Source organism: Cheilinus undulatus, linkage group 20 (assembly GCF_018320785.1).
Source record: "Cheilinus undulatus linkage group 20, ASM1832078v1, whole genome shotgun sequence".
NCBI classification, from domain to species: domain Eukaryota; kingdom Metazoa; phylum Chordata; class Actinopteri; order Labriformes; family Labridae; genus Cheilinus; species Cheilinus undulatus.
In genome coordinates this window covers 19,231,281-19,244,808 of record NC_054884.1, presented here as the reverse complement: position 1 = coordinate 19,244,808, position 13,528 = coordinate 19,231,281, and the positions used below count along the sequence as shown (strand labels likewise).

The 13,528-nt window shown below is 40.3% G+C and overlaps 1 protein-coding gene across 1 annotated transcript in view; it reads left to right on the top strand.

Annotated features, from left to right (window-relative positions):
- Positions 1-4,107: 4,107 nt before the first annotated feature.
- Positions 4,108-13,528, top strand: part of LOC121528604 (testicular acid phosphatase homolog) — a 28,399-nt gene continuing 18,978 nt past the window's right edge. The window contains exons 1-3 of the mRNA XM_041816117.1: positions 4,108-4,207; positions 4,883-4,984; positions 7,745-7,776. Of these exons, the coding sequence (XP_041672051.1) occupies positions 4,108-4,207; positions 4,883-4,984; positions 7,745-7,776 (234 nt within the window). The remainder of the gene's footprint in view (positions 4,208-4,882; positions 4,985-7,744; positions 7,777-13,528) is intronic.

Below are 13,528 nucleotides of genomic sequence, written 5' to 3'. Positions count from 1 at the left end.
CACACAGAGTGCTGGCTAAAATCTCCTTGTGACTTTAAATTCATTTTAATTTGTGCTTCTTGGGAAAATTTGATATTTAGTTTGTACTATTATTGGGATTAATAACACTAAGGAAGTTACAAGTACAGAAGGACGAACATGTACCAGTAAAAACTCATTATTATATTTACCTCCCAACTTAATGTCAAAGTAAGACACCTGGGTGTGATGATTATCACAGGCCTGGCATTTAGTCTGTCTTATAAATAAAATCAAATAAACTTGGATTATTATGAAATTACCTTGTTTTCCCCTTTTGTGCTAATTTTTGTTCAAGCAAAAAATAATTATGATCTTATAACCAGATTGTACCAAATTGAATCGAATCGAACCAAATCGAATTGGATTGGACTGAATTGTTCTGTATTTTAATGAATCGTTAGTGAATCAAATCGTAGTTTCTGAATTGAGATTCGAACTGAATCGTCTCAAGGAGGAGAGATCCACACCCCTAGAAATGACCATAATGGACTTCAGTTTATTTTCACAGAATGGACCAAAAAGGATCTATGACAGGTGCTAATCGAAGTCGTCACCTTTGTTGTTGTTGTCTCCTTTTTTTTGTGCTGTGTTTAAACACATAGAAATAATGTAATGTTTGCATTTCCATACAGACAGTAAGAGATTAAGTGATCTTTTGGCATCCATGTTGCTTGTTCCTGCAACAGCCTCCCAGTTGGTTAGCACTAAAACACGGAGCCATTCCCTTACACCACTTCAAGTCATTCGCAGGCCATATTACCTTCTCATTGCTATGCTGACCTGCTGTTTGATCAAGTGTTAAATGAGAGCCCAGGGCTGTATAATGAAGAAATCCATGCAAATTGCAGGCATTCTCTACTGCATGTGTATCTCATAAATATGTCAAAGTCATTGAAAAACTGCCATGTCAGTCAGCTGATCCACATTATTGTCTTATTACTTTTCTTAACACAGGATAGGATCAGTCTATGAGGCGTTTCAACAGATATGCACCAAGAAAAGTCCAGTCAGGAGGATTCAAAAAACAGACGGACACAAATCTAACAGAAACTCTGCTTCATTTCTCAATTCCCAAGCCTCTTATTTGGTTAACTCTGCTTTTGTCCTAAAGAAGGACATTTTTGTCCTGTGGGGATGACAATATTGACGTCTAGAGATGAGTTATTGATTGAAAGGAGAGGACAGAGAGATTGTTGACATGCAGCAGGCAACGACTCAACGTCCCACACAGCTTAAACAGTCATACATGTATGAAGAATATTAATTTCTGTCCTGGTTGATTTTAATCTACAGAGTTTTGTACAACATGTCAAACAGATAAACACATTCACTGAGGAACAAGGCGTGTTGCAGGCGCTTGGTTCCTCAGCAGGCCACAAATCTTTACATGTTGGGAAATTGATGCAACAGCGCTTTGTTCTGACGCCTATAACGATACATATGGAGAGATAATGAGATTGCTTTCTGTGCTGATTAAATGGGATGATGACATCGATATGAAAGAGCTTGTGTGTGTACTCCACATCTTCTTATCTATAGTGGGTCATTTGACCTGCATTGGATTGCATTGATTTAATCATTGGGAAATAAGCACACAGCAGCTCAGCCTCCAACCGCCCACTAAAGAAAGATAAACCAGGTAGGAGTGTGGTGTGTGAGACTGAAATGAGGATAAGAAAAAGCTCAAATTCGATGCAGGACAAATAATTGAAAGAGTTACATGGCTAATGGTTAGCATGTGTCATTTCAGGGAAAGAGATGAGTGATTATTTGTTTATTTGAGTAGGATCCCTATTAGCTGTACCCAAGAGCACTGCTAGTCTTCCTGGGGTCCACACTAAAAAGACACATATTTACAGGTACAAACCATTACATGTAGGCAAGACAATTCAAATGAATAACCCCAATTGAAAAAAAAACTTGGGGCATTGTGTAAAATGTAAATAAAAACATAATGCAATGATTTTCAAATGTCATAAACTCATATTTTATTCACTATAGAACATAAACAACACATCAGATGCTGAAACTAAAACATTTTACATTTCAACATGTTTCTGGGTTGTGTTCATATTGACTTCTGTGCATTTCACAGTATTAACTGTAATTAACATTTGTGGATGGCACCGCGAACTGTGTTGACAATGATTTCTTGAAGCGTTCCTAGGTTCATGCAGTGATTTCCAGTACAGAGTCATGCCTGTGATTAATGCAGTGCCACCTGAGGGCCTGAGATTATGAGCATCTCATTTTTATCTTTGGCCTCGTCCTCTGTGCACAGAGATTTCTCCAGATTCTGTCAGTCTTGATGATATTATTCTCTGCAGATTGTGGGATTATTAGGATTATTTTTTGCAGATTAGTAACCTCTGCCCATCTTTACTACTGAAAACCTCTCTAAAATGCCTTTTCCATATTTAGTCATGAAGTCATGTTACCAGTTAACTTAATTAGTTGCAAAATGCTCCTCCAGCTGTTTTTCGTTATCACGACTTACTTTTCGATCCTTTTATTGCCCCATCCCGACTTTTTTGAGATGTGTTGCTGCTATTAAATTCAGAGAATCTCAACAAAGCTCTATGCACAAGGGACAAGGCTGAAGGTCAATACTGGACTCTTAGGATCTTCAGGTCCTAAGGCAGCACTGCACAATCCAGAAATGCTGCTGTCCTCTCTGGGCTCTTTTAAGATGGACTGAGGCAAAATGGAAAACTGTTCTATGGTCAGATGAATCAAAATTTTAATTTCTATTTGGGAACCATGGAAGCCGTGCCCTGTGGACTAAAGAGGAGAGGGACTGCCTAGCTTGTTATCAGTGCACAGATCAAACACTTGCATCTCTGGCGGTAAGGGGTTGCATTAGTGCCTATGGCATGGACAGCTTACACATCTGGAAAGGCACTATCAATGCCCAGCTAAACCACAAATCACAACTATTATAACAAAAAATATGGCAAAGAATATCCATGAGCAGCTGGAATACTACATCAGAGAAGACTGGGACAGCATTCTGCTCCAAAAACACCAGTAACCAGTCTCCTCACTTCCCAGACGTTTACAGACTTTTGTTACAAGAAGAGGGGGTGCTTCACAACTGTAAACATTGCCCTGTCCCAGCTTTTTTTTTAAATGTGTTGCTGTCATCACATTCAAAATTAGCTAAAATTTGTCATGAAATGGTATCAACATCTGCAGTTTCAACATCTATGTTGTTTGTGTTCTATTGCAAAGATGTTTTGCAGATCATTGCATTGCTTTTTTTTTTTTTACATTTCACACAGCACCCCAACTTTTGGTAATTGTAGTTGTACTTTACACAAATCAAGAAGCTTTTAAATGTCCATTAAAAAAGATTTTAGGAAGTTGAAGTACATTTCATGTGTATAGTGTCCTACAAATATGATGCTCCAAGGCATTTCTTTATATGATCATTAAAATAGATTTTTGTGTCATTTACTCAGTTATGGCAGCATACAGAGTGATAAGATTCCTTTCGAATTATGCAAATTTGCATGAGACATGTGAGTCTGCACCCAGCATGATGCGATGAGAGGGGAATTCACCAACACTTGGCTGCTAGTGTTAGCATTAGCATTGGTCACACATTCCCCCTCCCTCTCTCTCTCTCCCTCTCTCTAACCATCACCTCCCTTCCACCAACATGTCTCCATCCTCCTCCTCCTCCTCCTCTTCTCTGCCTGCCTGCGTCCTCTCTTTCCTGTTCTTGCTGCGGTGTTGCTATAGCAACGGAGAAATGTGGGAATACCTCCGTCCTTCACAGCGGCAGAGAGAGGAGGAGAGAGATAGGAGAGGCAGGAGGAGAGGATGGGAGGCAGACAGAGAGTGAAGGGGGAGACAGAAGAAGAGACAAGAGTGTGGAAAAGACTGTTAATTAAAAGCAAGGGGCAAGTGGCTGCGACTCGCCACCTGAATGGACGCCATTGGCTGTCACTTAGCCCCTGACTCTGAGCCTTTGTTCCCCCTTCCTCCTCCTCCTCCTTAAGAGCCACCCCCCTCTTATTTAGATTCAGTGATGAAGACTGTTGGGGGAGGTGGTGGGTGACAGTGTGGGTGGGTTTGACCGAGATGGCACTGTGTCGCACAGCCGCGGCGTGCAGCTTCACGCTGGGGCCCTACGCACGCCATTTGTTTGACGATCCATGTGTTCTGGATGTCTCCATTTGTAGTGAGGCTGCAGTTTCCATGACAACGCCTGGACTAAAATAGCACCCCGCTCTCCTTCCTCTCTCTCTCTCTCTCTCTCTCTCTCTCTCTCTCCTCTGCTTCACAATACACTCATAACTGTTCACTCCTGATCTTGGGCCTTGTTCTATCAGGCTGAGATGTCCCACTCTCCTCATCTCCATTCATCACATAGACTGAAGCACATCAAAGCTAACTGGCACCACCTTCAACCTCACCCATCCAGCTAACACCATCATCATCCTCATTTTTGCACCACACGTTTTTTTTAAAAATGCACATCGATGCATCACTTCTCCTCCCACCTCTTATCTCCCATTTTCAGTCTCTCGGTCGCCACCGTGCAACAGATTCTGTCAACATGCATCAACCTCGGCGTTGCCATGACGACAGTCTTGAAAATCACTGCAATTATTTCAACAAAGACAAAAAAATAGCTACAGCCACTTGAGGGAGAAGGAGGAGAGAGGACGGACAGCATGCATTAGTGCGTGTTTCATGTTTGTGTGACTGACAGGGAGAGAGAGAGGGATGCAGAGATCCAAGTCTGTGCATGTGTGTTTAGTGACCCTTCAATGAACTGGTGTGTATCAACTGTTTTCAAATGTGCGTGTGTATTTGTGTATTTACAGTATGTGTGTGCTTCTGGTCTCAAAAGGTAAAACTTCTTTCCCTTCCTCCTCTCAGACCCTTGAGGATCTGAGTGTTGTTGTGCAGATCAGTGCAGGTGGACTCACTGACCCATTTGCACAGGTGTATGGTAAGCCAGCCTGTACCAGCTACAATGCCACACATGTTCATGTATGCGTGTGTCGGTGTATGCGTGTGTCATATAGTGAGGGAATTGTTGTGCACTGTTGTGGGATAAAGAGAAAAGAATAAAACAGATGGGCAGAGAGAGATCTGCACAGTGGGCGAAAGTGTTTAAGTATAAATATTCTACTGCTGTACTGTGAGGCCGCTGTACAATCCTTCATTATTTAAACTTATGCTACTTAATACTTTAATCCCACTACATTTCATTCTGCCCCATATAGATTTAAAATTAAGTCTAACCAGTGTGCGAACTACACCACCACTTTCAGGGAGAGCTCACTGTTGTGAAGATGTGCAGACTGTTGTTGCACAGAACAACACAGCTATAGGTGCTTTTACTATTAGGGAAAAGGTAGGCAATGTCTGGGGCCTTGTGCACTGAGTCACTTGTGAATATAGTCATTATAGATAGGTACTATATGAATAAAAATGTTCAGCTGCTTTACCATTACCCCAGCAAGGACTGTAATGACATTGTATTCAAATACACATACTTGCCACAAGATTTTAGAGTGTGTCTGTGAGAATCTGTGCCCTCTCATTCTGTAGAGCATTTCTGAGGTCAGGCACTGATGTTGAACAAGGAGATCTGGCTTGCAATCTCCTAACAGTTCAACCCAAAGGTGCTCACTGGGGTTGAGGTCAGGGCTCTGTGCAGGCTCGTCAAGTTCTGCCCCATCAAACTCATCAAGCTATGTCCTTATAGTCTTTACTTTGTGCACTGCGGCACAGTCATACTGGAATACAAACAGTCCTTCACGAAACTGGTGCCACAAAGTTGGAAGCATAGCATTTTCTAAAATGTCTTGGCATGCTGAAGCATTAAGATCATCCTTCACTCGAGATAAACCCAGAAAAACAGCCAAAGTTCACAGTTGGCACAGTGCAGTCAGGCAGGCAATGTTATCCTCATCTGCCAAACCCAGACTCATGCATCTGACCTCCAAACAGAGAACTGTGATTCGTCACTCCACAGAACATGTTTCCACTGCTCTACAGTCCAGTGTCAGTGTGCTTTACACCACTCCATCTGATGCTTGGCTTGCATGAAGCTGTTTTTGTTTTTGTGTGATTATGAGTGCCAGTGGAGGTTCAGAACTCTTCAGCTATGGAATCAATATGGTCTTTCACTATGTGGTCGAGTTGCTGTTGTTCCTAAATGCTTCCACAAGGCTGTCAAATGATTAAAATTCTCAATCAGGGTTAATCTTCCAATTTAATAATTCCACTATTTTGCATTTTGTCAGGGAATTTAAGCGTGTTTCTTGGGGGTAAGAGTTTCTTCTTTTGGGATTTACAATGTTTTAGGAGAACTATTTGTGGAGTGTGTTTGCAGCTGTCACTGAAAGACGTAAGAAAGTGACAAGAAAAGACCTTATGAGGGAATGATTTTTTTTGTAATGACAAGTACGGATGTATTTTGGGGATGACCATATTTATTTTACATTTTAAAACTGTTATTGAATTGTTTTTGATTTTTGGATTTTAATTAAGATTAATGCATTAATGCTGACAGCACTACTTTTCATGTAAGGAATGGGGTTGTTTATTGTTACTGTTATCTGTTTCTGACAAATGATTGAAATGTTTTATTGCATTTAATCCTGGAACTTCTGTAGGTAATTGTGATTAATCCTCCCATTTCAAAATGTCAGTATTTTACCCTTAAAGCTTTTATGTGTTTTATTTTGGATGTTGCGAAGGCACATTAAGTATGTGATTAAAAACTGAAGCACTAATAATGGATAACTAATCAACTTTGTTACTTTGAGAATACAGACACATTCTGAATTTGATCCCTGCAACATGTTCCAAAAAAGATGGGACAGGAGCATGTTTCCCACTATGTTAAATCACCTTTTCTTCAAACACTCTGTAAGCGTCTGGGGACTGATAACTAATTATAACACTAATTAAGGTATTGAAAATTTAATTCTTCCTCATCTTTGCAAAATGCACATCTAAAGTGATGCCATAATACAGCACTGTACATTTTTAACTGGAGACAGGTCTGGGCTTCATACCTTCACTCTTTTACTGTGAAGCCATGCTGCTGTGACTCATGCAATATATTGTTGTACATTGTGTTGTTGAAAGAAGCAGACAAAAAGACCTGATCTGCATGGATGGAAGTGTATGCTGCTCCAAAACCTGTATGTACTTCTCAGTATTAATGGTGCCTTCACAGATGTGCAAGTTAACCATGCCATGGGCACTAATACACCCCCCACACTGTTACAGATACTGGCTTTTATATGTTAAGCTAGTAATAATGGTCCTCTGGGTGGTCCTTTTCCTCTTCAGCATGGAGGATTCAACAGGCATTACTGATTGTAAAAAAAACTAAGCCGTTCAAGGGGGCTCCTCCCTTATAACCAGTCATGGTCCCACCATCAATTATCCGACTTATCTGTCAAATGTTGCAGGTGTTTTGCACATTCCACAGCTTTCCCAGTTATTGTAATGATTAAAAAGAAATTGAAGTCCCATAAAAGGACTAAAACTGGGGCACAGATGACTTAGGTTAAAGTCTAGCCTGTGGCTCTTTGCCTGCATGTCTCTTTCCCACTACTTTATCCCTATTTCTGATTCCATCTACTCTCTTCTACTATTAATAATGTCCTTAAAAGCCCAAAATATATCTTTAAAAAGGACTGAAACTTTGTCTCTATGACATTTGTGTGTCTATTGTCTGATGTTAAAGCTCCTGAGGAACTTCGGTTTGTCTTGAGTTTGGTGCCCCCTGTGGACAAAACATGAACCCTTGTCTCTTGAATGCTTTTGTCCTGAAATTGTAAGAGCAGTGTTTAAAGAAATACTCATTTTTAAACAGTTAAATGCATCACTCATTGTGAAAGCAGTCATCATGGAAAATATAAATAAAGTCTGTTTGACACCTACCCTGCTGCAGCTGTTTCTGGCTTCAATAATAACCATAAAGAAACAATCAATCTTTATGCTGATGGTCTATTTTGCTATGATTAGTCATAAAGAGGCCTCACTTTTAAACTCAGTCTGATTCATAACCCCCCCCCCCCCAAAAAAAAAACATCCCACAGGAGCTTTAATCTTCAAAAAGTTTTCACAATTATGTTGTTTTATTGTTTATCAACCCCCCTTTCAGGCCTTTTAGTTGAGTTTTCACTAAATATTTCTCAGATTTGGTGCAAAAGTCAGTGTTTACATGTTTTTAGGATTGACTCAAAGTAAATTACAGTAATCAGGCTTATGAAAATAAAGGAAAATGCCACCAATTTTGTGTTTTTAATTACATGTTTTTAATCATTTTAGTATGACTATGGATGTTTGTAAAAGGAAAAACATAGAATTTGGTTTACAATAACAATGCTCTGTATGACCAGCCTTGTTCCTTAGGTGAATTTGGATGAGGCAGAGAGTTCTCATGTCATGGTATTGTAAGTTTAACTGTAGTAAAAGGGATTATTTTCCCGGCTTGTTCTGCATATAGAGAACATAATGATTAGAACATTGATGTAACACTGACAGGCCACCTCAGCGAATTACATCTCCATGTAGTACATAGTACAACAGATCCTATCTCCCACTTATCAAACATGATGTCAGCACTGTATAGCTCCACATCTTCACACTCACTAATCCCATTGTATCCCATAAAGCTGCTTTGATACTAACAGACACTTACATGTGTGTCGAGTCAGGGAAAACACTGCAGGCCCTGTAATTTTGGGTCCAAACCCACGGCGGATGACATAGCAAGTTATAATGAGTGTTTGTGGCCCTGGGCCCAGTGTGTAAGTGCGTGTCTGTGTGTTTACGCAAGTAGGAGTACAATTTGTGAAGCCAGGTAGGTGAGTCTTAACCCATTTCTTTTGTCCTATTGTTGCTGAAAAGCTGGAGTGTTTTAGGATTGTACTACTGTGGCTTTAAAGTGCAGCCGTCCACACGCTGGAGGGACAAGTGGGTTTTTAAGTTCAGATTCTGACTCAAATATGTCGGCCAAGGAGGGGGAGGGGGGATGTCAGTGCACGACGGGGGAACTGGCAGAGACAGTGGAGTGATTTGGGCTCCAGTCGAGGGTGAAGTAGATCGAGACCAGAAATCCCCGGGGAGAGAGAGAGACACGAGGTCAGGTAGGAGGGCTATAAAAGCACTCCTATGACTGCAACATGCACTTAATGTCAATCTGGGGACGGGTGCAAGTTTGGGATGCACACAGGTCAGCTTCTACTGTCTGCAACTCTGAGAGAGAATTATGAGTGAGCAAGAGTGCTGAGGTAAGTCCATTTGTTTATGTACATTATTGCTATCTTTGTATGACTTTTTGGAGGATCTGCTCTACTGTTATTACATCTGTATTCTCTAAATTAAAATGGAAGTTGTTTTTGAAGTCAGACATGACAAAACATTTATATTTTACAAGTATGTTACATAATAGAGTCTGAAGAGGAATTTTGCAACCTCTTAAGGTTTAAACACTCAAGTTTTTTTTTTTATTCTGCCCCTGATGACCTTTAGGATGCTCATGTTTCTTTTATTTTTCCTCCAGTTACAGAAGAAGTCATGCACAGCTTTCTGCTTCTTCTGTCTAAATTTCATTTGGCTAAAAAAAATCTTGTGTGCTAAATTAAGTGCATTCTACGTGTTTTCTTACATTATCTGCTAAAAAAAATGGACAAGCTATTTTGTTGCAGTTGTGCTCTGCATATGCATTTTGTAAATCTTTGAATAAGTGTGCAGAGTACTGGAATGCAGCATTTAAATATGTTTGCTATAGATGACTGAACATGTGTAACAATGCACTTTCTTGCACTTAAACCTGCAGTTATCAAATATTTTCTGCAGAAGTCCAAAGAGGGTATGCGTCCCTACATTTAATTCTTGATTTTAACTCAGTCATGTGCAACTTGCTGCTGTTTTCATGGGATGTTTGCTTAGTTAAGCTGTTATCTTAGGATATCAATGCTGGATTTACTGTGAAAATTAATTAATTTTGAGAAAGTAATATACTGAAATGGAAAAACTGGTATTGTTATGAAGCGATAACTGCATAAATGAGCTGCTATCCCAAGAGAACAACAGGATATTTTGGAAAAAACAGTAAAAAAAATGCTGCATGCCCACATAGTGTTTCCATAAATTTCTGCTCCTCAAGTCTATTTAATGCCATGTCTTTTTCATTCATACAAGTCTGAAGGCTACAGACACCAAAAATGAGGAAGTTCCAGAAAAGCTTGCTGTGTCTCCTCCTCTGTTGCTTCTGCTTCACAGAAAGTCGTGTGCTCAAGTTTGTCGTGGCTGTAAGTACACATCTTTTCTGCTCTCTCTGTGCACACATGACATTTGACCATGTAGCTGCTTTCATGAAAATCTGCCTCCCGGCAGTGTTATCACATGCTAAGATGTTTGTACATCACTGACAGGGTTTATTTGTCGAACGGCGGAGTTTGAGCTTCATCCTGAAGCCCCTTCAGATCTCCAAAGAGTGACATTACTGTACATTGTTGCTGATTACACTGTATTTTTCTGCTCACTGAGCATTACTATATTTACACATTTTATGTCACAAAGGATTACTCTGAGCCCAAACTCCAACAGTTTCGAGCATATCTCCCCCAGACACTGCGGCTTTGTTCATAAACCTCTTTGCATATCTTTCTTTTTACACCATAGTGCAGTGATGGAATGAAGCAGACACTTTGAGGTTTTTACTGAATATTGCAGTATTGTCTTATCACTGGACCATTTCTATGAATTTATTAATCCTTTTTTCATCTGTGACCTTAAACCCATGTAATATATGTAGTTTTTCTATTCAAATATGTCTTTTAGTATACAATAATCATCCTATTGTCCAAAGTTATATTAAGCTTTACTATTATGGTTGGGCTATCAACTTGAAAAACCAGAGCTGCCTTCACACATGCACAGTTTCAGGACAGCTTGCCTCTAAAGTCCTCCTGTGTTGCTTATAAGCAAGAGTGGGACGTTTTCCCTGTGAGGGGGGCGACACAGGAGACAAGACATGATGTAAAGAAGAGAAAATCCAAGGTCACAGCGAACACAACATGATAATGACAGCCCTGATGTCAGTGCTTGTAATTACATGTAGTCATTAGAGGTGTAATAATATATTCTATTCAGTTTGACCCTCAGTTTTGAAGTCATTAAATTTGTCAGTACAGTAAGGGAAACAAATGCAACATACACACTAAAAAATGCCAGGTTATTAGTATAACTTAAATACTGGGTCAAGGCTGCTGGGTCACAGGTTGGAAAGGTTTGACCCAAAGTTGGATTAGAAATAGTGACCCAGCATTATAGGTTGCTTAATAATGGGCAGGGGAAAAGGAGAGGGATACTGCCATTACAAATTTGGGGGTGGAGTTTTCCCATCATACTGTTGGTGGGTTGTTTTAGATGCATTTATGTGTGTTTAGATGTTGTGTGTTGTACAGTGACCATTGCTGAGATTCCTTGGTGAATTATTGTTATTTCTATGTTAAACACTTCTGATCCATGAGTGAAGTCATCCACTAAGTTGGTCACTTCCTGACTGTGGTAGGGTTGGCCTTCAATCGAGAAGGCAATGCAGACTTTAAACTCAAAGTACATTGTAGCGCTGCGTTTGTTTCTTAACTCTGGGCACGTTCCGCTGGAAGAAGACCTTGAAGAAGACCAAGACCAGTTAGAAAGTGACAAGACCAATCAGCGACGAGGGGCAGCACTTATGGGCACGGCGGAGTTGGGACATAAGCAAGCAGCGACAAGAGGCCGGTGCAACTGTGGCGGAAGATATTGGTGTGGATGCTGCTAAAGCGCCAGTTTTATCAGAACTTGATGACATTTCTTTGTTAAAAGAAGAACAAAGAACGACATTGAGTTGTTTTCTTTTCAAAAATGACAAAAGTCGTGTACTGACATGTCTACAGGTTCGTGGCGTTTTGCAGTTCCCTATGGAGTGTACTCCTTTGGTAGAGGCGCAGGTGCGCAGCTCGGTAGCAGCTGCGTCACGTGTTTTGTTGCTCTGATTGGCCCGTAAAGATGCGACAGACAGAACGTTCATCCAGTCACATTCTGAGATTTTTTTACAAAGGCTCTGCCCTTTCCCAAACGCTGTCTATGGAAGGTTTACCAGTCAGATGTGTGAAACACATCCATCTGGCATGCCAGGTTACTGCTCAGGTACTTTTTTTTTAATCTAAAAAAAGTATTGCTGGGGAAGGCCTTGTCTGTTCCATTTCACCCCAAAGGTGCTTGATGGAGTTGGGGTCAGGGCTCTGTGAGGGCCAGTCAAGTTATTCAACACAAAACTCATCAAACCATGTCTTCATAGTCCTTGCTTTGTGCACCAGGATACAGGCATCTTGGAACAAAAAAGGGGCCTTCCCCAAACTGGTGCCACAAAGTTGAAAGCATAGCATTGTCCAAAATGTCTTGGTATACCAAAGCACTAAGCCCAAACCCTGAAAAACAGCCCCATACCATTATCCCTCCTCCACCAGACTTCACAGATAGAACATTGCAGTCAGACAAGTAGCGTTCTCCAGGCATCCACCAAACTAAGACTCAGATCCGCCACTCCCCAGAACATGTTTCCACTTCTCCACAGTCCAGAGTTGGTGTTGTTGTTTACACCACTCTATCCAACACTTGGTGGACTTCGTGATGTCAGTCTTGCATGCAGCTGCTCGGCCATGGAAACCCATTCTATGAAGCTCCTGCTGCACAGTTTTTGTGCTTACATCAAAGCAAGTGTAAGTTCAGAACGACTTTAAGCAACTTAGCAAGTTGTTGACCCCACTTCTGCTTTGTGGCTGAGTTGCTGTTGTTCCTAAATGCTTCCACTTTTAAATAATATCACTTACAGTTGACTATGGAATATCCAACAGCTGACATTTCACAAACAGTTTTATTACAAAGGTGGCATCCATTACAGTACCACATTTAAAGTCACTGAATTTTTCAGGACAACCCATTTTGTATAATAAAAGTTTGCAAATGTAGACTGCATGGCTAGGTGCTTTATTTTGTAAATCTGTGGAAATGAGTCTAATTGAAACCCCATAACTCAGAAAATGACAGGTCCAGCCAAATGCTTTTGTCCATATAGTGTAGCAGGAAACAGTCCTAGTGCATTTGTTTTCTGCTATAAAATTGGCATTGTAATTTAATTGGTAGTGCATATTATTTTTTATATATTTGACTTTTTTCAGTCACTTTGATCAGTTTTTGTGTCAAGTTAAGATCACTTTTAGTTCAATCCTAGGAAGATATTTTTGTGTAACAGAGAATAAAGAAGAATAAACTATAAAGAGAATAAAAAAATAAGAATTACCTTTGGAAGAAAAGTTGTTGACTTGACTGTGTAGGATCTTGTGGCCTTAGATGGATGATTCATATGTGTCCATAATCCGGTTTAGTTAGCCTGTGTGTCGTATCACTCAGGATAATAATACACCTGCATTTTTGTCTGATGTCATCGTCTAAATCACTCTTCTTTGTCTCA